The sequence below is a fragment of the Rhamphochromis sp. 'chilingali' genome, assembly GCF_963969265.1.
Source record: "Rhamphochromis sp. 'chilingali' genome assembly, chromosome: 9".
Taxonomy (NCBI): domain Eukaryota; kingdom Metazoa; phylum Chordata; class Actinopteri; order Cichliformes; family Cichlidae; genus Rhamphochromis; species Rhamphochromis sp. 'chilingali'.
This window is the reverse complement of record NC_137936.1, coordinates 14,869,203-14,895,762: the sequence shown is the minus strand read 5'-3', so window position 1 is coordinate 14,895,762 and position 26,560 is coordinate 14,869,203. Positions and strand designations below refer to the sequence as shown.

Genomic DNA, 26,560 nt, shown 5'->3' with positions numbered 1-26,560 from the left:
AATAGATAATTAAATGACAGAAACCTTCCTGCTTTTTCTACTATATAAACTTCTATTTTTGATTGTTTTTTTTATAATAGGTCCACGGTATTTAAAAAAAAGAAAGAACATATTCTGTAAATAAACTAAAAACTCTGTTTTTTAATCACAAGACAATCTGGGCAAAGAGCTGGAATGTTAAAATCAATTCTTTTTCTAATACTTATCCCAGCGATCAAGTGTGTAGGTAAACCTGTTTACACTGATAGGAGAGAGAGGAGAGTTTCACTGGTCTGGCCTGCTATATGTCGCCCACAGTGTAAAATGAGTTTGACATCCCTTCAGTAGAGCATCTGCAAGTTTCTCATTAGGGACCCAGTGAGGGATAAATACGAGCCAGGAAATGTGTTAAAGTGCAAATTTTCTTTTTTATTCTGATATCATTTTACAGCAGAAATTATGTAAAGCATTCAGAAGACATTTTCCACATATAAGGGCAATATTCAAAACACTTTGCATGGCCTCAGCAACAAAATATTCTTTTTAAAACATCAACAATTTAGTGATGCTTGTGCATGCATGTTCGTAAAACAAAAGAAGTTAAAAACTAGGCTACAAAATAAAAAGGAATGAGAGACTGAGATAGGCATGGAGAACACAACAGCAGGCAAGGTGGGAATACAGCAGGAGATGAGAGCGGGAGAAAAGCGGGGAGGGCCAGGGGGGAGTGAAAGAAGAGGAAGGCAAGGAGAGGTCTAGCCATAGATTATCTATGAGGGACTACCATTCTAGCATGCAATGTGGTGTTTGGCCACGCCCTCTCAAAACAAGGCCTGAAAGGTTATATACCATTCATTTCTAGGCGGACTTAAGAGAACAGAGGCCATCTCTGCACATGTTAACCAGCTGTTTACTATGGCAACATTTCTTATTTTTATTTATGTATTTATTTCTTTATTTTATTTTTTATTTTTTTACTTCTTCTACTCTACATAATCTTTTTACAGTCACCATCCTCTCCAAAAACGTGAGCATATTGATGGATTTTCTGCAATCTGTGTGTTCAGTTTCGCGTGTGCGTGTAGTCTGTAAGCTTGAGCATTTAGAAGTTGTTGTGTATGTGCGTATGTTCATGTGTGTCTGTTATATAAAAGCAGTGTCCTTTAGTTGTACTGATGTGAGAGGAAGGGCAGTTTAAGAAGTTATTCATGTGATACCGTATGAACGCTCCTAACAGCACTGTCCAAACCATGGCTGCCTCTCAGTATGATGAAACCTCAGAAAACATATGGAACACAATCGATATCTTCCAGCTGTTAATCTCACAATCTGCTATCTCTTTTCACTTTGTTTTGTTTTTCAGGTGTTCAGGGGCCATTACCTATTTTTTGTATCACTTATGAATTTCTTATATTAAGAATCTTGTGCGTTTAAGACTACAGCAAATGCATAAGTATTTTTTTCCTACCCTATTACTTGCTTTGAATGGAATTCATATTTAAGCGTGTTTTTCCACTCTCTTCTCAGATAAGGCAAACAGATCACATTTGCTGCTTCTAGACTATTATAAAGAGTGTGGATACAAGTGGACGACGTATCCCCGACACATTCAAATATGTACACATACACACCCAAATGTACACAACCTGTCACCTGCAGTGTTACAACTCTGTGCCAGCAGTCATTGCACTCCACATACCATCTCCCTGTTCTTCAACCCTGAGTAAAATCTAAGGGAGAGATTTCATTGTTCCCGAAGACATAAGCACAGAGAGAAAGCGTGTGGCCGTTTTATTTTTGCACCTGTGTGTACATTTGCGTTTATGTGTCTATGCACATCCTTGTGAGACAGGGAGAAAGACAAAGAAAGGAAGTGTGTGTGAAAGATATTTTTGTCCTCTATGAGGAAAAAAAAGCCCAGTTATGATTTTGTTTAAATGTTGTAAAATATTTTTTTTGTAGGGGAAAAGCAGACAAAGTGAAAGAAAACACAGCTTCCTCTTGGAGGGCGAACATACTCGTGACTGTGCCTTTCATACTTTAGTACACGGAGGCTGAATTCAGCGGTTTTCTCCCTTCTAATTACTGAAAAACGCACACAAAAAGTAGGACTTAACGGCAATAGGGTAATTAATCGCCCGAGCAAGCGACACACAGCGTCAATCAGGCCATGAGCATTCATTCACACCACATTCCCAATTACAGCTTCCAGCTTAGACTAAGGTCAAGTTTAACACTGTCAGATTCATTTGAAAACACACAATTTAGGAAAAAACAAACAGGTTAACTGGAAACCTTTCAGAGGACACACAATAAGATACTTCCTGATATTATTTTGCACTTTTCTGTTATTGAGCAGGCACTTTCTAAACAGAGCTTTCCATAAGTCTAAAGTACATGTAGTATAATTATGGCAGTGACAATGAGGAGAAAATGATATGTCAAAACCAAAACGGGGAAGGACATTCTGTTTGAGGATGGAAAGCTTAGACTGGAGGCCAGGTTGGATCCGCTGTAGGTGTGATAAATGATCTTAATAAAAGCTAGTATGCTGCTGAAGCACAACCACATTGTGAAGAATGTAGCGCCCTCTTCCCTTTTTTTTCTTTTCTTTTGCATCGTCAGTCGTTGCACTCACATTTAAACGATCATCATCGCCATTGGCATCATTTCCCCACGTGCATCGTCACCTATACGTAAGCCTGCCTTGGGCAAACTTCAGAACTTGTAGGAGGTCTACGGCTGCGCTGGCACTACATCTCTTCTGCGGTTTATTGTCTGCGTGTTGCCTCGGTAGATCTTACCGATATCTTTTGGGCGTTGGTTTCGCCAACGTAACATACTGTTAGGCAAAATAGCATTCATAATAATTGGCACTACTGGCAAAAGGAGTTTAATTTTTGCTAGCCAAGAAACGAAAAGCACAAAGTGTAAATGTTTTGTCTGAAAGATCGTTGTTTCAGCTAACTTTGTTTTTCCCACTTATAATTCTAACATTAGAGTTTTCAAGTTGCATGCTTTTTAACAAAATGTTCTTTTCAGTAACACTTATAACTGGATACTCTTAAAGTGAAGCAGTTAAAATCCTCTCACAGTCCATAGCCACTAACATGTTCTTTTTGCTGTTTCTTTGTCTTAAATCTCATGCACGTTAATCCGTTTGTATTATCTACATTATTTACAAGCAATACAGCCATCCTGTGTACCCAGGTCTCTGTCTTAAGTTCTCATTATGGGAGTAAAATAATTTATAATCTTAAATACAGTCCTCTTATGAAAAAGTTTCAGGGTCCTCATATCCCCTTACCTCGTCAGTTTATATACAGGAATATGCAATAGTCCAAAATATGGATTTGATTGCCCGTATGGGCTAATATGGGGACCAGTGCCCTGTATAGGGGCAGGTATAGGACCCATGTCCTGTACAGAGCAAGCATAGAGACCTCTCAGACTCAAGAAGAAGTCAAGGCAATGGTATGTGACTCTCTCCTCAAAACCACAGGTAGGATTTAGAGGTTCACGCAAAGAACAAACTAACAGAGACATTTAACCATTGGAACATGTCGCATTTCATCACATGGGGGGGAAAAAACCAGCCTCGAGCTACAACCACTCTTGAGCCAATTAAATAAATAATCAGACCCTTAAATAAATAAAGTTTTTTTTTTCCCTTTAAAAAAACAAACAAAACAAAAGCACCCAAAATAAGTAAGTTGTCCTTACACAGTTCACATTACACAGGGCAAGGATAAGTTGATGAGGACGTAAGTGAGACACAATTACACAGAAATACAAAAGAAACAACACTAAAGCAGTTTTGGCAAGCATGCAGGAGCTCGTAGCTCAAACACATGCATTGAATTGAACAAACACGGACACACCACATCGGGCGGGCAAAATGCCGCCTCTGAGAACGACTCCATACAAAGTCCATGTAACAAATTAAGACATCGTTATTCAGACCCCATCCCTTTATCTAACAATGCCCCTCTTACATTCAAGTGCAGTTCCTCCCCTTTTTGATTGGGTGACTGAGTAATAGGTTTGCACGCCTGCGAGTCAGAGTGGTTGGTGATACTGTGGTATACTAAATCGGCAGAATGATTTGCGACTGTAGCTCTTCGGGATTGATGGAGAGGAGGAATAAGCGAAAAACCTTGCATGCAAATGCAACACAGAAGTGAGTTTTTTGGTTTATGTTTTTCTTATTCTTTCATGGATTTTTGTTCGGACACAAAACGCAGCAAGCTTTGTGTGTTTTCTGCATGTCAAAGTAGCCTTTCTCTCGAGCGAGCTGTTCATTACGGGAGCCTTTCGGTGCATCCGGCCACCGCCGTGAACAGCGGTATCCCGTTGTCGGGCGCTTCCTCGTTTTCTCTGGTTTGACTCGTCGACTTGCTCTTGCAAAGAAACATACCCATGAAGAGTGCAAAGAATGCCATGAGGTTAATGTGATGGCCTCCCAGTGAAACTGGGGAGGAGGATCAGTGCTGTGGGCAGAGCCAGGTCCCTGGGCTCTGCCCAGCAGTCTGTCTGTCTGAGCTGCCATGATGGACACCTATCCTGTCCTCAGTCTGTCTGGGAAAAGTTTTTTTTTTTCATCTTGAGAGAAGAGGGGAGAGGGAGTGAGAGAAAAGAGGGGAGACGAGGAAAGAAGAAAGCAAGGGAAAAGGGTCAGGAAAGGGAAGGGAGTTTAGAGAGGGCAGAAGAGAAGAGACAGAAAAAGGAGAAGATGGAGGGGGACATAGATTGCTCACAGGCTGAGGGGGCTCTGTGCGGGGCCTGGTGGTGGGCTCTCAGGACCCCTGGCCTTTCTCTGCTCTCTGGCCCTGAAGAAGAGCAAACACATATTAGTCTCAGAGTCGGAGATTTGTGTAAGTGTGCGTGCAACTGCATGTCTTGTTTTTTCATTTTCATATCCAAAGGCCGCATGTAATTCAGCAAATTCCCAGCAACTCCTTCCAACAGACGCACACATTCTCCCTTCTGCTACTCTCCCCACCCATCAAGGCACAAAAAATAAGACTTGCAGGCCAAGCAATACACTTAAAGTCCCCTTGCAATTACAGTCAGAACATGCCCCTAGGAAAACCATACGCAGGGATCGCTCCTCTAACTATGTCAGTCATGCACAAGTCCTGACATCATTTGGCAGAGAGAGAGAGAGGGAGAGAGAGAGAGAGAGAGACAAGGTGATAGGGAGGGAAGAAGAGAGAGAGAGAGCGAGATGGAAGGATGATAATCCAGGATCTCCTCTCCCCCTCCCTCTGCTGACATGCAAACAGGCATCAGCCACCAGGAGAGAGGGAGTGAGAGAAGAGAGCAAGAGAAGACTCACCCGCTTCAGAGGCCTATGGTCCATCAAGGGGCTTCACGTGAACAGTAAAACAACACCAACTATTAGCAATAGTGTAGTGTGTGTATGTGTGGCAGTGGGTTTGTTAAGCGTCAAGCATGTGTCTTTGGATGTGCGTGCGCTTGTGTTTGAATCAGCATTAAGAGTTTTAGGTCTTACCTGTGGCGGCATCGGAGCAGGAACCTCAGGATCTTGCGAGCAGCCTGGTTCTGTTTTTTAGTTAGGAGGCTGCTGCAGGCAAAGATGAGGGGTAAGAGATTATACATAAGATAATTATTCCCTTTGTGTGTGTGCATGTGTGAGACGTGCCTGAGAGAGTGTCTGTAGGAGCGGTAGTATTGCTGGATGAGGACCGCTGCTCTACGACTCTGCTGGAATTTCCTCTGTTCATGGAAACTCCGGAAACGACTCTGGATCAAGATGGCTGCCAGGGTCATCCTCTTATAAAGTGCATACTGGAAGAGAGGACAACAGTGCTGTAAAACTCACTGGGATCAGAAAAGACATACTTTTGCAATATGCAACATGTCTGCACATGATAAGACCCACAGATGCACTACAGACCTGTGAGCTTACTTTTTGCTATATTACATAATGACCAGGAAGCAAGTGAATAAAAATCTCAAGAATACACAAAATCCATCATGTGAACATCTTTTCTTTCAGTTCATGACAGCATTAAGTTACATATATTCCTCTCAGATTGCTATATTAGAACAACAAGGTAAAAAAAAACCCACAAGAAGTGCATACGTGTACATGCAAGATTTGCTTTTTCAAGTGGACTGAAATCTGTTGTTCTTTACTACAGATTTAGCCACGTATGAGAGAGAATCAAAGTGAAAATTCACCTGATAATTTAGCTTACATCTATGAAGGAAACAACTACAACTGCTGTGTCACTACTTCACTATTGAACTGCAGAGCGACATGTTAGAGGCTAATCTTGGCTACATGTTGTTAACTCTTACCTGCTTGTATCTCTTATAACAGCGCTGAATCACTGCTGCAATCTCTTTGCGTTGTTCCTGAATGGGACCCTGTGGTAGTGACAAGAGTTTGTCTAAATTTTGTATATGTAAAATGGTTTGCAATCATATTGAGCTTGTTTTTTTCAAATGTGGATTATACAACTGAGGATAATACATTGAGTCACTGTAGGCTGAGCATAAAGACAAATTCAGTTTTTTTTTTTTCTAAAGGAGTTTAGGTTACACTGGCCTTGTGTTTTCTGAGGGAGTGCAGAGCATGCCTGATGGTCTCATACAGCTCTCCCTGCTCTGCCTCAGTCATGGCTAGACAGGAGGAATCTGTTTTCAACCTCTCCTCCTTCATAGCTGCACAAAGAAAGGAGGTCCACTCAGAGGGGGAGGATGGGGCTTGCTTAGCCTGAGGACTTTGCTGATCCTCTGGCCCTGAGAGAGAATTTGGCTTGGGGCTGGGAGTCTGAGGTTTGGAGTTTAGAAACCTGAGGAAAAGAAATATTACTTTTAAAGTATAATAAGATTGAGAATGGTTGTTTGTTAAAAAAACAAAAAAGCAATGCAATAACTTATGCAAATATGTCAACCTCACCTTTCCACCTCACCAAGGTAACCAGACAGTAATCTGACATCACTGCTGATCCCAACCTTCCTGGATTCAATTTCTGCTTCAATAACCTCCTGCTTGAGTCTGCCAGTTGAAGCCTCCACAATGTGATCAGCTAGCATTGTGATGTCCATCTGCAAATCATGAAAAGGAAAGGTTACCTAAATATTTATAAAACCTACTTCCTCTTAGTTTTTTGGGTAAGTTTTGAATAGCTCTTTAAAGTCTCACATAACACTCTATACTTAAATGACTCATCGCAAAGACTTTGAAATCTTATACTTACAGCTTCCTCCTGCACAGTAATACATGATTTACCACTTCCATTTTGAGTACTTTTTGACTTTGCATCAGCTACTCAGTTCATGCATGAATGCTTGGTTAGAGATCGAACTCAACACTGCACATAAAAATCTGTACCTGCAAGTCATCTGCGTTATCCTGATAGGTCAACAGCTCTGTTTCCTCTCCCCTGTCAGACAACACTCTTTGACACAGGTGAACGGCCAATCGCTCCTTTCCTAGAATCTTCCTGGCAAGGCTACGCTGCCCCAGAGTCTGTCTCAGACTCCACCTGCTGCCCCCTCCAGCTCCCCCTATCCTGGCCTGCAGGTGGGAGAATGGGGCACTAGGAAGCTGAGGCTGGCTGGGGCTGGACCTGGTAAGTGGTGCCTTCTGACAGCTGAGGTTCGTGGGTTGCGTCTGTAGCGGCTTAGAGAGAGGAGACCGTTGAGGATTAGGACCTGGAGAGGAGTTGAGGGGGGTGGTACCAGAGATCGAGTTAGCTAGCTGTTGCTGTGAATCTGGGTTGGGTTTGAGCCTCTTGGCTGGGGGTGGACCTCCCTGTTCTCCCTGGGTTCCCTTGTGGGGTCTGTGTTCTGTTTGGCTCCAGCTCTGGCTCTGGTTGTCTGGCTTGCTTCCTGCCCTGGTTCTCCTCAGCTCTGGGGAAACAAAGATGGTGGAAAAACAGCGACAATAACACTTACACTTACAGCTAAAATCAGAAATAGTGGTGATCATTTACAGTTTTCTGTGTAATGATTTACTGTTGGATTGTCAAACAAAATTTTCAGAATCAGTTTGTATATAAATAAAGTCAGCAGTAGGATAGCTTAGCTCAGGAAAAGAAAGTCTGACTGCCTACCAACACCTTTAAAGCTCCCTCTATACAAACGGAACAAAAACCTAACGTGTAAAACAAAAACTATGAAGTCATAGTTTTTGGGTTATGTTTAAACGATTCCTGGTGCAATTTCTACAAAACCAGTAAAGAGGAAGTTACTACCATCCAAAAAACACCTCACTACATTTTTAAACACTAATGCTAATGAGGAGGGCTTAAGTCATGCTGGGAGGTGGCTCATGTTATCTAGGTACATTTTCTATTCTCTCTATATTAAGTTAAACTAACCAGCTATATATCAGTGAAAATCCATACACTTTCATAATTAAAGGTTGGTGGCTGAAGTTAGTAAATAGAATCTCCACAATAAAAGACAGAGGATAAATAGAACTTTGTTATTTATGAGGGTGAAACAAAACTTTTCCTGTTGTTGAGAAACCACAAACCTGAGTTTGGGTTAGGGCTGGGGCTGTTGTTCATCCCACCCGTCTGTGACTCTCCTCTCCATCTATCCATCCAAGTGTCCGCAGGCTGGCCCTGAGTTTGAGGACTATGTTGCAGTTGCTCTAGGAGCTCAGCCAATCGAGTGTGGCCCCGGGATCGGGCAATGTTTAGCGGCAAGCGTCCCAGTGAATCAGGAATAGCTAGAGCTCTTGGATCCCACTGGTAAAGCACCAATGCCGCCTCAGTATGGCCCAGAGCACAAGCCCACATCTATGGAAGTCCAAGGAAAACAACTGTCACACACACAGAGGAATGGAAAGAAAGCAATATGCACAAAAAAGCACTGGTTGCTCACCAATGGAGTGCAAGAGAAGTGGTCTACGTTCAGAGGATCTACTTCCAGCTCGAGGTCAATACTGTCAGCATGCTTTGTGCTGCGAAGAAACACAAATAGCATTAAAATTACTGGCATTCCAGTTTGTGCCGTCAAGATGGCATGTTGTAATTGTGTGTTCCTCACCGCCAGCGAATGAGTGTCTGAATGAGTCCCGCATAACCCTGAGCTGCAGCCAGATGCAGTAAAGTCATTCCTCTGGAGTTCTTACTGTGGACGAGCTGATTAGAAGAAGCCCAGCACGGCTGAGACATCATCTTCTCACACACCACCACCACACGACCTTCGAATGACCCCTGATCAGGAGAGATCTAGAAGATTGTAAAATAAAACAATAGACTAGGTCAACCTCTTTTCCAAATGCTAAAAATATATTTCAAGGTGTCACTAACTTTTCTGCCATACTGCAACACCTTTGCAATATAAGGAAAACCAGTAAAAAGCCTTGCAACTAATACTGCTTTTGAGCACTTCACTAAAGAATGATCAGTTTTGTATGTGGACAGGGCCAGATTCTTGTATTTGTGTTGTTAAGTAGGCTTTGTAAGTTTGTCTTGTAAATTCAGCTCATTATCAGTCAAGGAAAAACAACTTGTTTTTGTTCCTTTAATTGGCTGACACTTGCAAACAGAAGGTTTGAAGAGCACTCCGAATTGTCACAGCTGCCCCAAGATGACCACATATTAGGGATATCCCCTCTCTTTGACATCATCTAGAGCTCAAAGTAGAAAAATATATGTGAAACAGTGTGTTAGAGGAGTCTGAGCTTTTGGCTTACATGTATTGCTTGTGCATACGATGACTTCACATGGTGCTGCTTTTAAATTTAAACAGTTGAATTTGGTTTCACATGTTTTTCAGCACTTCTCTTATGGTGCGCCTTCACATTTTAAAGCTCTAAAGGGAACTTTCATCGTAAGAGCCACAACAGCCTTACTTGAGACTGCTGATCAGTAGCTCCTCCTCCCTCCACTCCTCCTCCCTTTGTTGCCATGGCTTCTGAGCTGGGATTTTGATTGGTTATCTCAGCCATCCTCTGTTCCATCTGCTCCAAACGCTCCAAGATAGACATCCTGAACTGGGTATCTACAGAAATGAAGGTGGGACATTTAAAGCTGTAAGCACCACCAAACTGTGGCATTAGGGAAATCCATGTGAGAGTTCAATAAATGCTATAGAGAAGCTTAAAAGCAGAAGGGATTCAATACTGGCTTAAATCTAATGACTCCCATTATTATCAACAAGAGTGTAAATAAGCATGTATGCAATGCAGATTTATGTCTGTAGCAGGGTTGCATGTGACCCTTTGTTTCAGGGCTGCTGCGGTTTTTGCTGCAGTGCACATTATGTCATTCCACCTGCTGCTCTCTCACAGAGTCTCTATTTCTGCTCTGCTCTCATTTCACTCCTATTTTTCTTTCTGCTGCCTGAAGCACAAAGACTGAACCAGAGGTGGGTGGGGCCATGACAGTGACAGAAGGGCTCAGGCTCCTCCCACTCCACTCTGCCAATCCCAGAGCAAAACAGCTCAGCTGACTACAAGGCAAAAACACTCCAATAGTTTTAGCAGCCAAACACATCAGAAACACCTGTCCTCACCTATTATCACCAACGCATCAGCATGTAAACACTCTCACACACACACAGAAAAAGAATAGACCCTGATATCTGCTACAGTATTAATTTCTGGTTAATAGAAAAAGCTAATACAATAAAATCCCATAATTGAAGATATTAATTGAAAATATGCAGTTAAATGGGTCATTTTATTCCCCTTTTTAACTGTTCAATAAAATCTTGAATTTATTATTTTGTAATTAATTTTCTACTTGGCCTTATAATTACTGCTGCTAATATTAGTCTTATTTCGCACAGTTATTACATTATCTTATAAACAAGAAGCAAGACATAAGCAAGAAACCGCATTTTCATTATATCGACACATTTTCACCTGTTGAACTCTTTTCTTCTCTGATTTTTAAGAGTTTGCTTGACAATAATTATCCCTGGTACCTGTGAATTTACTGTGCTGTTCAGACTTCCTGATTTCCTTTGAGATTTGGCCAAAGTGACAAACAAAAACACCAAATTTGAAAGTCTCCAGTGTTATAGCACATCGCTAAATATGCTTTTGATGATCAAACTTGTGCCAAAACTCTACCAAAAAGTAAAATGCTTTCGGGTTTTTTTATTGTTACACACAGGTCACTGAGAATTCTTGTCATCCAAACATGCCCAAATGTTCCACAAACAACACATCTGCACATCAGCATCCCCACACTCTTCTATATGCTTGTTTTGATCAGGGCCTCTCTACATGAGCTTCTTAGTGTTCAGAGGCTCTGTCCACTCCTGGTGGTGCTGAAACCGAACAGGTCAACCAGACAAGCTTCATCCACAATTCTACAACTCAACTCAAATAGGCTGGGAGCCAGCGTGACGGCATCGTGTGGCAGCTTCACCTGCATTTGTTTAAAATCGACTGGCAGGGCAACCACATGGAAACTACTGAAATTAAAAAAAGAAACTGACAGAAAACGTGGGATGGAAACCTAGCAAAGGCTCCACAGCTCTGAATTAAACTGAAAAATTGGGACGTTTATGTCCATCTACAACACAAGAAAAAAAACTCAGCTGAGCTACAAAGACCAGTTAAAAAACATCAACAAATCAAATAAGCTACGAACCCAAACAGCGAGTCTCTCTCTATCTGCTTCTCTCTTTGTTCTTGTTCCCGCTTCAACCCCGTTAGTTTGAAGTGTGCGACTCACACGTTGCTACTCCAGCCGTGCAAAAAAACACAGCTAAGTGCAGGGAGAGAGCAAGAGAGCGAGCGAGCGACAGAGCAAGAGAGAAGGAGAGAGGGAGCGAGCAGTCTCCACTTTATGTCTGGCAAAACAGCGCGCTTCAAATCCGCCCGCCAGACTCGGAGCTGCAGGAGGCTCGGTCGTCAGCATGTCTGCACACACTGGAGCAACGGCGTGTGACAAAGCCGGGTGCTACGGGTGTTTGATTGTAGTTATTTATCTGTATGCTTCACATACTTTGAGCCTCTGCCAAACAAAGGACAAGAGAGGGGGAAACGCGCCAAGCCCGCTATCTCCGCTCACAGTCAGTCGCAGAGTCTAAATATAGCACGGGCTGCACAGCGCCACTGCCAGCGGTGCCCAGCATTTCGTCTGTCAAATGGTCCGCGATTGTGCCTTTATGTCCTTGCCCTTCATTCTAGCAAGGCAAAAAAAAAAAAAAAAAAAAAAAAAAAAAAAAAAAAGAAATCAGCCAGCCTGCTGCGGGGAGCCGCATTGCCGCATTGCGCAAGGCAGAGACGGGGGCGAACGCAGACCCAGGACATGCCTTTACCGAGGAGACCCGTGCGTTTCCGGACTGCATTTGTATCAAGAGATATATTTTGCACACAAAAGCGCCCCCCCCCCCCCCCCCCTCCTCCAGATCACTCAAAGAAAGTTTCATTTTTCTCTATCACCTTTAAAGTACTTTTTTTTTTAACTCACAGAGAACATCTACAGCTCAAACAAAACAATCCTTTATGCAAACAAGACTCAGTAATAAGCGACTCTGCCCAAAACAAAGCCAACCAGGCAAAGCCGAACATCTCTATGAATGCTGTCAGTGAAGATGAAAGAGCCTGGTACATGCCTGCGCTATTGAAACAACAGGCATCAAAACAGTTTACTGCTAGATACAATTTGCATGCAGGCGGAGGGTTACGGAAAAAACAGCTGCTTGCTAGAAGAGACGCACTAAAGAAAAGCAGCGGGAAAAACTGGTCAGGATTACACTGAGTACAGAAAAACAAACAAACAAAAAGCATCTCACACCAGGATGTGAGAATCAGGGAATAGAACAGAGTAGCAAAGTGGCAGCATCACACACACACACACACACACACACACACACACACACACACACACACACACACACACACACACACACAGATTTGTGTGTGTGTGTTTTTACAAAACTCAGGTTTATATCAGCACTCTGTGTATACAATAAGCCAGTTACATGCTAAAGTCACTGAAACAAGTGCAGCCGTCAGTACACAGAAAATTGTGGTCCTCACCATCCAGGGACAGCCAGTCATGCTGAGAAGATGGGAGGGCTGGAAGGTCACGTGCCTTGTATTCAAACACCACAGAGGAAGAGATGACCTCACCGCCCATAGCTACCTGCAGCATCACTAGTCCTGTGTCATGGGCTGGAAATAGACGGATATCAAAAAGGTGTTGGAGCGTGGAGCAGTGGATGAACTGCAGTGGTAAATGTCAAAGGCTAACTTAAGGAAAGTTTGTTAGTCAATCACAGATTATATATTGTGAATGTTATGCTTATGCAAGTCAGTATTTCCTTGAACTTTACCCCAATCACACTGATCAAACAGCCTGATAGTCAAGTATCATTTACTTAATCCTAAAAAAATAAACAAATAAAAAAAACCCCGTTGTGTTCATTTGTATCATCTTGTAATATTAAAATGATTGCATCTCCTGAAAAGCAACCCTGTCAGGGTCTTCCTTTCTTCAAAAGTTGCTTATTATCAAGGTCAGACCAAGGTTTGAATTTATAAATAAAGGAAAGTGTGAGTTGTGAGAGACTAAAGTAAGTAAAGCTCACAAAGTGCTTTGCAAAGAAATACCAAGGCATTCAAAACAAAAACAAACAAACAGACAAAACAGAGTCTTCACAAGCACAAGTGTGTTACCTGGACAATAGCAGCGCAGCACCCCGGGCTGAATGAGGGCAGCGGGGACGCTGATATGGTCGAAAAGACAGCTGTACTCACTGCTTGACTCCAACCATGGACCTGTTATGAGCACCTTCACTCCACCCTGCAGCAGACAGGTAAATGTCTCAGAGTAATATCACACAGTGTAGCTTTTTGTGTGTGTGTGTTTACAGTACACTGCTACAGAGTATAAGTTTAAACAACAGTCTTAGAGAAATGAGACACTTCACTCGATGTGTGTATGTGTGTTAGTATGCAGAATGCCTTATTTCTATCAAAACCCCCATCTGTGACTAAGACAAATGTCCGGGACCCAGGCGCCTAAATATTTGCTTTCGTCTTCATTCTTCTTCATTCACAAAGTAGGCTACCTGCTACTTTGGCAATGACAGATCCGTGACTGCTAGCAGCCCCTAGAGGCTGTGCTACGCCTTACATCAAAGCAAAGCAAATTAGCTTGAACTGTCTGAATGAAGCTGTTCTGTGTTCCTGCCAGTGTAGCTAAAAATAATGCAATACATAAAGATCATTATTGCCGGCAAATTAAGGAGGCATTTAGTGCAAAAATGGATCACTGGCCTTTGGAGAAAACTGTTGTTGTTTCTTTAGGAAACCTAAACCTGAAAAGGATGTATTGGTGATGATTCAAATGAAAGCTGTAAAAACACAGTAGCAGACTTTTATGGATGATTAAAACTGCCAAAATAATAAATAGTTAAATAAAGGAGTTATTAAATAAATACAAATATGCTTTTAAATGTATGAAAAGTAATATTAAAAGTGCACACAATAAGTCATTAATAAAATGTAAACTGAATTGATTTGCTTTGCCTTTTGTATTTATTTACCTTTGTACAATATTCCTAATTTTAAAATGTACATAAATAAACTGTGATGTCTGTAGTAGATGAGAAAAATACAAATATAGAGAGATGAAAATAAAGGTAAAACTAAAATATCAATTTATGTTACAAAGTCGTTTATGTGGTATTTAACTCAGTTTCTTTATTTCTGATATTTCTTTAATTTAAATTTTGGCAGTTTCAATCTGCCATAAAATTCGGTACACCATAGCTTTTGGAAATGATGGCGGTAAGATGCAGTCTTATCTTAAGTATTTGTGGTAATTATATCACAGACTGGTGTCTGGAATATTAGAAATGGTACATGGGTAAATTAATGAGGCTATCCTGAAGAATCAGTTAAATATTGAAATTTCATCAAAATCCAGTCAGCTGAGTCTGAAATATTCTGTCTCCTTAATGACCACACAAGCAAGCTGGCGGTACAAATTGTGCTCAGCATGATTTCAGTACTTAACGTTCATATGAGCCACCTTCAGTCATGTGCTGCAAAGACTAATTTCACTGTAGGGAATAATTATGAATGACAATCAAGTTGGGTTTACTAACCTCTGGATAAGACCACTCTGGGGAGTAGTCTGTCACGCCAAACAGCCTCCCAGTCTCCTGGAGCAATCCCAAAGCTCCCTGCTCCACCTCAGAGCCTTGCAAGTGGCCTGCTGCTGTGCCCTGCTCCTCTCCTGCTGCCCCCTCCTGGGGCATCAGAACCCCATTGACAGCTGCCCCGACCCCGTTCCCAGACCCTTCAACTGAGATAAAATCATTGATGAGATCAGAAAACTGGCTTCCAAAAGAAGCCTCAAAGCCTTCCAGACTGATGGCTGTTCCTGCTCCAGCTGTTGCAGCTGACACCCCCCCACCTTGCTGAGGAAGTGGAGAGCTGTAGAGCGCCCCCTCAATGGTTGCGCCTGTAGCCATTGACTGAGGACTGGCCACCACTGAGCTGCTTGCCCCTGACAAGCTCACACCATTACAAAGGATCTCATTTTCCCCTCCTCCTCCTCCTCCGCCACCTCCTCCGCCTTCCTCTCCTCCGTTGTCATCTGTGTGTTGGAGGTAGTGCTCTGTGTCAACACTGGCATAAGCTTCACGAGGATCTCCGGTCTTGAGGAGTAACGCTCCCCCATTCTCAGCAGGCTTGTCTAGGCCTCCGACCTCCTGGTGTCCTCTGCTGCCTGACTGGTCGACAGTGGTATCCTGCGGTGTCAGGGGAAAGGAACCCACTGCTGATCCTTTCCCATTCCTTGCACACAGGGCCTGCTGGTCTGTCCTGGGTTGATGGAGGTGTGTATGTGAGTCTCCATTGGCAACTGAAGAGTCTGTTGGCACCGTGGGCAGGCCTATGTAAGCCTGGGCCTCGCCAGATTCCTGGGTTGCCTCAGTACTGTTGGTCTGCAGCTGGGAGGGCTGGCTTGTTTGAGGGGAGGCCTGGAGGAAGAGGCTCGGGGAAGGGTGGTGTGAAGGCTGGGTCAGGGTTGGGACACAGGCTGATGACATGACGGCACTGAAATCCATTTGCTCCAGCGTGGTGCTGGGGCTGAGGCCAGCTCCTTCTCCTACGTAGCTACTCTGAGTGGACAGGGGTTGTTCTAGGGGTGTAGCTTCCGTCTTGATGTTGTTGACGAGGGTTGGGCTGTAGACAAAGCCATTAGAGGAACAGTGGAGGCCTCCATCATCACCGTTACAGCCCTCAGTCTTCCCTCCACCTCCTCCGTATGTCTGGCCCTGCTTGGGATTGTTGAGGAAGCAATCGGGGTCAAAGGTCATGGTGGTTTCAGGAAGGCTGACTGCTCCACCAGAGTCTAAAGAGCTGGACAGAACCAACTCTCCTCCCTCGCCCAATCCTACTCCACCAGGAAACGATGCAAATCTCTGGTTTTCAGGGGCAACAGCTAACAGAATCCCAGCGGTGGCACTGTCGTGGGTAGCTGCCAGCAGGTGGGTGTGGCCGGCGGAATAAACCGAATCCCCAGTGAGCGTGGTGACCTCAGACATGAATACAGCTGTGCTCTGTGATAAGCCCGCTCCAATTGCAAGAGCAGGACTGTCAGCCATGTCACTGGTGATTGACAGCGGGGAGCTCTGTGTGGTGTCAGGGACCTCTACCTGGTTGGTGGAAGTAGAAGAAGACACCTCCATGCTGCTCTGTGGGAGTAAGGAGGGTTTGGTTATCCTGCCATTCCTCCTCTCTCCTCCACCTGCTCTGCTCCTCCCCCCTCCAGGATTGGGCTCTGTCTGGCCCTCTGACACGTCGCTGTTCTGGACCTCGGTGCCATCTGCTTCCTCAGCTCTCTGGCCTGCTGCTACATTGGTACTGACTGCAGTTCCCCCTCCTGCTGCTGCTCCTGACTCCTGCTTGGAGGAGATGATGCGCTGCTTGACACTGGAACATTTCTGATGCAGGCTGCTTCCAGCACCTGGCAGAAAACAAAACAAAACATCAACAAAGAACCAAACATCTGTCATCATTTTCTGTCCTTTCATACTTTCAGGTCAAATTTTCCAGTAACATATTGTAGTATTAACTCATATACATCTAAGAGTGTGTAATGGCACCCTCTAGTGTTCAGAATCTACACTGAAAACTGACTTCATGAAGACTCTGATACAACTGCTGCAACAACTTTAAGTAAATACCCCTTGAATGTACAATTTGCTTACTTTGCAAGATATTTACTACTCAAAGATATTTCTAAACTTTAAACTAGCTGTATTCATTTACAGGTTCAGTATGTAGCCGGCTCATTTTTTCAGAGAGGATAACAAACGCCAAACACCAGTCTAAGTGTCAGAGGTCTAATGCCAATAAAAACCCCTTTGACCATTGAGGGATCAAGTCAGTGATCAAACCAGAAGTGCTGGGAGGGGGGAAAAGGCAGAGAGCTGTGTGAACAAATTAGGACATGTGGAGAAGCGAGAAGAAGAAATGAAGCAGTACTTAAGTCAACAAGCCACTTAGTTTTGGGCAGCTGTCCTTATTTGCCCCTCCAATGCAGATCAAAAGATGGGTGCGATTAGATCTGTGTGTGTGTATATGTGCGCTAGTGTGTGTACTGGAGTTATCTACTCCCTGATGCTCATTTATGAATAATACATGATGGATATTTCAGGCATCCCTGTCTTCTTTCCCTCAATCCCTCAATTTAGTGGTTGCAATTTGTATCTGCCTCTAGGTGGCAGCATGGCGTTGACTGTTGGAGCCATCAAAAACTATATATGTATATAAATAACTGCATAAAGCCTGATAATATGTAGCAGATATCTCTTACTACAATGGATTTTTAAAGAACAAGATTCTTTTTAATGACAGTACATATCATTTATTCACATGTTAATCAACGTACGGTGTTTTGGCACATCCACTCTTCTTTTTTGGATCACTGACTTACAACGAGGAACTAAACAGTAAGCTGCTGCAGTTACATCACATATTTCTTTTCAGTGCAACAGCGAACCCCTCATAGGATCAACAATGAACCACTGCAACACCTGTTGTCTCTTTTGATAAATGATGGCACAGCTCCAGACGGGGCTCCATTCTGCTGCCAAAGATAAAAACAAGCCAGTGAACCAAATGATCTTTGCTTTAGATGTTCCACACTAACTGTCTACTGATTCATTTTTATGCTTGTCTGGGTTCTTCAGCATCTTTGCCAGTGTTACTTGAACACGACAAGTGGAATGATACTGACCCGGGGTTAGCCGCACTCCCGAATTTAGTAAAAGCGCGAGGGCTAAAAACCTGAGTGCTTGAGAGTAGGAGGAAGGTCGTGTAAGTGCTGATGCACAGAGAACTCACACATGGGCTTGAGTTGTCCAATGAGCTCCTCCTTGCTCCACTTTGCCCACTCTTTCCTGTCGGTGTTGATGGAGCAGAGGACAGGGCCGCATGGCTTCCCGCTGTCGTCCACTGCCGGTACATTCAGGTAGTGCACCAGCACAATGTCTGGGTTCTAGCAAACAGTAAGGACACACAAACAAAGACATGTACACATGTGGCATAAGCTCATCATTTCAGCGATTTCACTGTTTTCCCACCTATGGGAGAGAAAAAGAAAAAAATCTTAAAAAAAGATATCAACATCAGGACTGATGGAAGGAGAAGTGCATAAGGAAAGTGAAAGAGAAAGCGGAGGATACGGAGGAGGTCGAACATTGCGTGTCAGATAAGATTCTCTCACCTGCCCATAAAAGATTTATCAGCCTGAGCCCACTCATCACTCTCTCTAACCCTGCAGTGCCTACATGTGTGTTTGTGCATGATGTGTGTATTACATTTATATATAGAGAGAAACAAAGGACGAGAACAATTCTCACTATATTGCAGGTCACCAGCAGACCTATGGAATTTCTACCCCATGAATGATTCAACAAGTGCATTCACTTGCATGTGTGTATGTGTATGTGTGTGTGTTGGAGAGAGAGTGAGAGAGAGAGAGAGAAGCTCCTCTTGATGAAAGATTCAGTAGACAGACTCAGGTCAGGGGAGGACCTGCTGAGGTGGAACACTTTTCTCTCCGAAAGAGGATAGCACAGTAGGCTGCTACAGCACCTCACTGTGCAATGCAACAGCATTCGTAGACTGATTTATGACCATTTCCACTGATGTGTTTTGATATATGTGTAAAGAGCAGAAAATGGCACATTAAAGATAAAAAAAGTCAAATTTCCCTTCAAAGCCAGAGACCACGAGAGTCTAACTAGTGGGGCGTGTTGCAAAAAAATGTATTGGGTAAGGGCATGTTCAATTTATGCTGATGGCTGAAATTTTCTTGTAAATTTAATGTGACAAATTATGCATGAAATTCTGGAAATGAATGAATAAATAAGTATACATTTCCATATTTTACATTTCCATAGCCTGGTATTCAATCATTATTTTCTTTCAAATGGACAGAGAGACAGAGGATGAGTATATAAATGTATGCAGGCATGTTATGATGAATCATGTAGCCTGCCATCTGAAGATGATGAGGTCCTGGTGACTATATGTCCCAAAAGAGCGAGTGAGACCTGTATGGGTGTGCGTGGGGAGCGTGCACACAAATGCTGCTCTGTGCTGTCTCTCACATGAGCAGCAGAGTGAGTCCAATGTCTCTGTTGAAAAGCAACACGCTTTCATACACAGTAGACATCTGTACGTGAGTCTGTGTGTGCGCGCGAGTTCGTGAGAGCAGGTTGTGTGTGTGTTGTTTGTAGCTTCGGGGTGTTTTCTTGGAGAGGACCACATGGAGACTAGTGGCTGAGTCCTTCATGCTCGCCATGAGCATCGAGTCTCAGTGTTAGGCATCACACTGTGCTCGAGGAAGTTACAGTCAACTTCTGGAGAAGAAATGCTTTTCCCGCTCTGCAAGGCATGGCATTGTATATGACCCGCTATAGATGCCGAGCCTATTCTAGGTGTAGTCCAGTGGTCTAATTGTGTGTGCAGGAAACTCCTTTTGGCCAAACAACATTAAGTTTTATTGGGAGCCCAGTTTTGTGACAGTATTTCCAGCAGTCCGAGTCTGCCTCATTAATTCAGAAGAGGAGGACTTTTATTGCTGCTTTATGGTTTAGCTTAGTGTTTTGTTTTGAAAATTTAACAGGTGAAGCTCTGTGTAAAACTAATGATATACTAGATAATTTCTAGCAGTCCTTTTTAGGTAGAATGTTAAATAAAAACTAACACAGCTGAAATAAATGCCATGGAGTGGCCATAATGGGAGGGGGAATAGCCCCAAAATGACAAATCTATGGTGCTTTAAATGACAAGTAATAACAAGTCATCACAACACTATGAAATCTTTTTTTAAAGTTTTTTTTAAAAATGTGTATAAATGCTGTGCGATAAGGAAAGGCGGGAAAGGGCAGTGGGCTTACCTGCAGCAGCCAATAGCATCTACGATGGAAGGTGGGGATGATGGAGGAGTGGACGTAGCAGCCATACAGACACTAGAGAGAGGAGAGGAGAGGCGAGGAGAGGAAAAGAGATTACATTGGTTAACGAGAGAAGAAGGGGGATGGCGGAAGCAAGACAAAAACAAAAAAGGAGAAGAGAGGGGGAGAAGACATTGAAGGACAGAACAAGAGAGGAGAACTTAGGTTATACCCACTTAGGTTGTATTGATTGCGGTGCTAAAACTAAATTGCAAACATGCTGTATGCGTTTTTTCCTAATGTCTTTTCTAAAATACCATAAATCTGATGCTGACAATTATAGCACAAGAGATTGTGAAATTTACTGCCTCTGCAAGACTAGGAATTCACAAAAAGTTACAATGTTGTCGTCTTACAGACGTTGCAAGACAGATCAGCAACAGTAAAGGGGACAAAGAAGACGACGAGGAGGAGGAGAGCAAAGCATAAAGTGTGAGTGGAGCCTCAGCGTGGAAAGTATGACGAAAAGCGGGGTTTGGTATGGACTTCCTCCAGGGCGGGATGCTGACATAGTGCATGTACAAAATAGTGCAAACTGGTGCCAGTAAAACAGTTGAGATTTCTTAAACCCCCCCGAAACAAACTGCAATATGATTTTGTAATACCTGAAGTTAAAGAATATGAAATTGTTTTTCAACAGAGCAGTCACAAAAATATGACTTGCACCAGTAAACATCTTATCTTAGAGAATACGTGAACAAGATATAGAGTCTGACCGTGGATTAAGTCAAACTCCAGTTTGGAGCTTTTGACAGCTTTTGATCATCTGCGCAGTGGAAACTTTTTAGTCAATACTCAAAATGTATCGAGGAATCAATACCCGGCCTTAATGAAGTGAGCTTTTCTTTTTGACAGAAGAAGGATGAAATGATGGCAGAAAAGCCTTCTATCAAGGTCAACGCACACAGTACAATCAAGAATCACACACCCACACGATCACACCCACATGCAGCACATAAAGTGGTTGTTTTTGCAGACAATATTGCACACAAACGCAAATATTCAGCAATCTGGCAGTATATAATCCACAGTTAAAACTTGCCCTGTTTTCTTTCTCATATACACACACACTTGTATTTTCTCGCCATTTTGCCTCTTCTCAGAAGTAGCCAGCCCTCTATCTAAAGTGTGTTTTGCCAAAGGCAGAGTGCATTTCCATATATTTCCATTCGATATGAGGAGGCTCTCCATCCAGGGTTATGTTTTTCCTCTCATGCTTCCTGCCGCTCCCCATCCTCCTGCTCCTCTCCCTCTGCTCATCTCGCTGCTTTCCTTGTTCCCTCATTCCCGTGCTCAACACACTGCTTACTTACTTACTTGCTTGAGGGGTCACGGGAAACAGTGACATAAACAATTACTGACCAAGTACCAGGGAGAGAAGTGGCTGCCTTGTGTATGTGTTTGAGCATGTGCATCCATGAACATTTGCAGGGAAATGCATGTGAAATGGGACGTGAGCGTGGAGCTGTGAGTTGCAAAAGGGAATACTTGATCTCAATTATTCCTTTTACGTCTGTGTCTCCAGCTCTCCTTTAATGCAAAACTACTGAGCCCTCCACAAGGATCCATGTGCCTTCTCCTTCGCTCCCCATTCCAAATCATTCTTTCTGTTTCTGACACATGCATGCTCACTCCTCTCACCTCTTGGTATATTCCTGCTGAATAATCAATTTTTGAGCTAGCTGATGTGACTCAAACACACACTCACTCGCACACACACAGACGCTGCCTTGAGACTGGATCGATACCCCTCTCTGTTCTGCTGAAGGAGGCATTGACATCATTCCTGGCCTCAGGCCAAACACACTCTTATCCTTCACAGAGAGAGAGAGGGAGAGAGAGGGGAGACAGAGGGAGGGATTGAGACAGGGACAGGAGGAGGAAGGGAGAGAAAGAAAGATTGGCACCACTTGCTCCCAGGTCACAAAGTGGCCTGTAGCTTCGGCATGTGTGTTCGTTTGTGCTACACGTATGCAGCCCCTCCAAGTGAAGGAGAGTGAGTTAGAGACAAGATTGGCAGTGAAACCACACTCAGCGGCAAACAAGATCATCGACTTGTTTTTCCACTGCAGCCTCTCACCTCTACTCCCTGGACTTTCAGCTTCATGTGATCCTCTCGGGTGGTCTTGCCGTCTTTCCTTTTCTTCCAACAGTACCCATCCTTCCTGTACTTCACCTTTTTACGGTTGTAGAGGATCATAGAGCCATTCTGAGGTCTGACGGGATACATGATAAAGACGTAGTCAGGTATTAGGTTGGTCATTCAGAATAAATGTCTTTGAAGCTAGCAGCAATGCAGCTCTCTGGAATACTGAACAGAACATGAGTTTTGTGCTGCATTCCTAAAACTTCCCGTAGTACCCAAAAACTTCTGGATTGCTCAACTCAAACAAGAAAAAAAAAACATGTTCTTGGTGTACACAGTGACATCAGCGTTACTCTCCCACAGTCAAGTGAGCTGGTCTCATGTGCTCCCTCCCCACTCATACATAGACTCCGGCTCCTACATGTTAATATTTTAGTAGGGTGATTTATTGGCACGGCAGGAACATTGGCCTCTAAGCTCCCATTCCATATACACCTATCAGGATGCTCACACACAAACACACAGGCGCACACCAGGAGCCATGCATGTACACGTACACGTGAGACACCGAGGCTATAACGATATCAAAGGTGGCAGGACCCACCGCCGTGCGTTCTTTGGGCTCAATGTCAAACCTGCTACCCAGCAATCAATCATTACACTTTCAAACATTAAGGACAGGTGTGTGTGTGTGTGTGTGTGTGTGTGTGTGTGTGTGTGTGTGTGTGTGTGTGTGTGTGTGTGTGTGTGTGTGTGTGTAGGACGCTGAAAAATGCTTTCTCTGCCTTATCTCACCGCAACAGAGAGAGAACAGACGCGTTAACAATCAATAAACATATACTCACGAATGCTCTCTCGCTCTTTCTCTGGCAGTCACATGCACACAAACACACGTTCATACACTTCCTCTTACTGTCCTCGTCTTCATCAACCTCTAGTCTTTATCCCTGTTATCACACCATCTCTTCATTTTCTCTTTTAAGGCTTGTTTGGTTCCCCCATTCTCCCCTCCACTTTTTCTGATCTGCTCATCTCATCTGTTCCCTCTGCTGCTATCTTAACCTGTGCTTCTCCTTTCATCTAATCTCTTTTCCTTTCCTTTCCTTTCCTTTCCTTTCCTTTCCTTTCCTTTCCTTTCCTTTCCTTTCCTTTCCTTTCCTTTCCTTTCCTTTCCTTCCCTTCCCTTCCCTTCTCATATATGTATATGGATTTAGATGATTGCAATTTACTCAGAACACTGTGAGCAGTGAAATTGAATTTACTTTGAGCTGATTTTCTTTGACACCTTAAATCTGTTCTGTTTTGGGGGGTGAGCCTGCCAGTTTCTTAGTGGAGTGGAGACCCCCACCCTCCCATCAAAGCCGAGTTTAGTCTCTGTCTCGAGCAGCGTGAGTCATCTTAGAGCTGCTGATTCTAATTATGTTATGGAGAAGATGGATGATTTCAGATGTGTGTGTGCATGTGTGTGTGTGTGGGCGGCACATGCGCACGGGTTCATACGTATGTGTGCATGTGTGTGTGTGTGTGTGTGGCGACAGGGGCGCGTGGATGGTGCCCGTACTGCTCACGAACCCTCTGATTCAAGCAGACATAAATGCTATTGATTGTAACTAGGCTGTGATGTGTGGGATATAAAAAGCTTTTCCACTGTTCCACGGTGTAGCAGAGCAAAAACAGCGATTGCGAGGAAAGTGGGAAAAAAAGAAACAAAACAAAAACGCCACAATAAAGAGACAGAGTGGGTAAATCCGGTAAGGGAGGAGAGAAGGAGGAGTTCATTACACTGAACAAATGAGGTATTTCAGTCAAGGGGAAGAAATGAAGGTCATTGATTGTTATCTTAATATCGACCCCCCACAAGTGTGCAAACACATGCACACTTATGAATGCAAACGCACAAGCGTGCACGTGCACGCACGCACAAAAATGTATGCGCTGCACGTAAATGTCACGGGCCCTGTTAGCTGATCTTTCCATCTGATGGGATTAGGTGTAATCTGTTCTAATCGTGCCTCATGTCATGTGTAAATGGGATTATATCTAACTGCTGCTCAATAACACCAATATGACTGCTGCTGCTGCTGCTGCTGGGAGACTGAGGCTATCCGGCAGCACAACCAATCAATGAGAAATCCATCCACAACATAAACTGTGCTGCTGGCCTCCGGCTGCTCCCGAGAAGAGTCCTTTAGCTGGCACAATAGGAGCGCAGAGGCATATCCTGGGGCTTTCAGCGGTGTCAGTAATCAGAAATGGGGCCACGGGGGTGACCATTTCACTTCCTTAACTTTACTTTCTTCTTTCCTTTCTTGCTTCCCCGTCTCTGTCATTTTTCATTCTCTTTCAGTCCTCTACTTACATCTGTATTAACTAGAGTAAATGTCAATAAGGTGATTTATCAATAATTCACACTGCCCTTTCCTTCAGTCTTTTATTTTCTCTTCCTCTTTTTCCCACCCACTTTCCTAGCTATAACCTCTCTCCATTCTAGGAAAAGAGCTGCTTATGTCTCATTCGGATCGATGAATATTCAGTTCTGGCATGTGAATCCCCGTTCACACCCCATCTTATATACACAAACCCCCCTCACCCTCACTCATCTGAATTATACATCACTTATCCTAATACATTTACATTCATTAATACTCCATTTCTAGCTGACTAGGTGCTTTACAGTCCAAGCATGTTCTGGCGCATTCTCTACATGTAGAGCAGGTCGGCTAGAAGGACCCTTTGGAGACAGTCGACGTACATCACTAATGTTTTAATCAAACAGAGGCACTCAGTCATTGAGATTAAACCAACGTGAGCCACTGACTGATTGAGCGATACTGTGTTTTTGTACGTGTGTGGAAATCATTGTCTGCTCTCTCTCCCCTCACCTGGTTTTCGGCGACGTCGTCAGCCACTCATCGTGTTTCTCAAAAGTGATGAGATATGCAGCAATTTCCTAGAGAGACAGAGACAAGGCAGAAAGGTTATATTGGTATGTGTGCGTGTGTGTATCAGTGTGTGTGTCACAGAGAGATAAAACATAACAGGTATTTCCAGATGACCTGCTGATGCCCACAGAGAGCGTGTCACTATCTTGATTGCCACGGTGAGGTCTGGGCGTCTGATTGGTCACAGTGCAGCCAGTCAGAAGACAGATATAGAGGACAGACCCTCAGGGCCAACAACCAATCACACTCACTGACACACTGATGTTTCCCTCCACTGGGGAGGAAAAGCTATCTCCTAAACACACACACATGCTACATAAACACACACACATGCACAGGGGGTGTGTGTGTGTGTGTGTGTGTGTGTGCAGACCTATACACTAGCTGAGAGAGTGCGCTGATAGGAAAAGTTTTCTTGTACTTGGCAGTTTCACAGTTTCCCGGCAGATAAAGCTCGCTCCTAACTCGATTCTTAATTCCTCTAGCTCTCTTTTCATCTCCTCAGCTCTCCTCTCCACATAACTTCTATTCTTCTTCCACACTCAAATGAATCCAATAAGGAAAAAGAAAGTTCAAATCGTACAGGTGCATTCTACCAAGAGTAAGGAAAAACAAAACGCCCGTACACACACACACACACATACACAGAGACACAGAGATGCAGCCAAAAGAAACTCTTGTTTATACCTCCTGCTTTTTAGTCGCTCACGCAGCATCGCCTTTTCCTTTCTCTCGGTGAACCCTGTAACCCCTGACTTCCTCCTTGAAACATTGTTCTTTCCCCGACTCCCATCTCACCCACTTGCTGTGAAAGACTGTGAAATGTAAATTGTCCTCTTAAGGCAATCAGTGTTTGAAATGTGGCACAAAGCAATAGTGAAGAAGACATCAACACTCCAGCACTCCTTCATCTGCCCCCTCAGCTCAACAGTCTCCTCTCCAGACCTCCTCTGCCTCTTTCTCCGTGTGTGTGTGTGTGTGTGTGTTTAGGTATTTGTCCCAGTTTGGCAAGAGAGTACTCCAGCTCCATACCGATCAGACGAGATGAAGGGAGGGGTGGGGGGTGGGGTAGGGATGGGGATGGGGGGAACAGCTGAAGGGTGCTTGCACTTAACTG

The 26,560-nt window shown here is 43.6% G+C and overlaps 1 protein-coding gene across 6 annotated transcripts in view; it reads right to left on the bottom strand.

Moving 5' to 3' along the window:
* Positions 1-387: 387 nt before the first annotated feature.
* The window catches only part of LOC308402088 (calmodulin-binding transcription activator 1-like), a 62,287-nt gene continuing 36,114 nt past the window's right edge, over positions 388-26,560 (bottom strand). The window contains exons 4-22 of one of the 6 annotated variants that reach the window (XM_080890693.1): positions 25,384-25,451; positions 22,496-22,631; positions 20,359-20,430; positions 18,296-18,449; positions 15,046-16,913; positions 13,610-13,736; positions 12,971-13,105; positions 9,824-9,972; positions 9,013-9,197; positions 8,848-8,926; positions 8,495-8,762; positions 7,346-7,866; positions 6,911-7,059; positions 6,557-6,803; positions 6,307-6,375; positions 5,645-5,790; positions 5,495-5,566; positions 5,318-5,348; positions 388-4,808 (exon numbers count right to left, since the gene is read on the bottom strand). In XM_080890693.1, the coding sequence (XP_080746819.1) occupies positions 4,776-4,808; positions 5,318-5,348; positions 5,495-5,566; positions 5,645-5,790; positions 6,307-6,375; positions 6,557-6,803; positions 6,911-7,059; positions 7,346-7,866; positions 8,495-8,762; positions 8,848-8,926; positions 9,013-9,197; positions 9,824-9,972; positions 12,971-13,105; positions 13,610-13,736; positions 15,046-16,913; positions 18,296-18,449; positions 20,359-20,430; positions 22,496-22,631; positions 25,384-25,451 (4,509 nt within the window). In that variant the 3' untranslated portion in view covers positions 388-4,775. Of the gene's footprint in view, positions 4,809-5,317; positions 5,349-5,494; positions 5,791-6,306; positions 6,376-6,556; positions 6,804-6,910; positions 7,060-7,345; positions 7,867-8,494; positions 8,763-8,847; positions 8,927-9,012; positions 9,198-9,823; positions 9,973-12,970; positions 13,106-13,609; positions 13,737-15,045; positions 16,914-18,295; positions 18,450-20,358; positions 20,431-22,495; positions 22,632-25,383; positions 25,452-26,560 lie in introns of all 6 variants that reach the window. The other 5 variants (XM_080890694.1, XM_080890690.1, XM_080890691.1 and 2 more) reach the window with 5 other exon arrangements.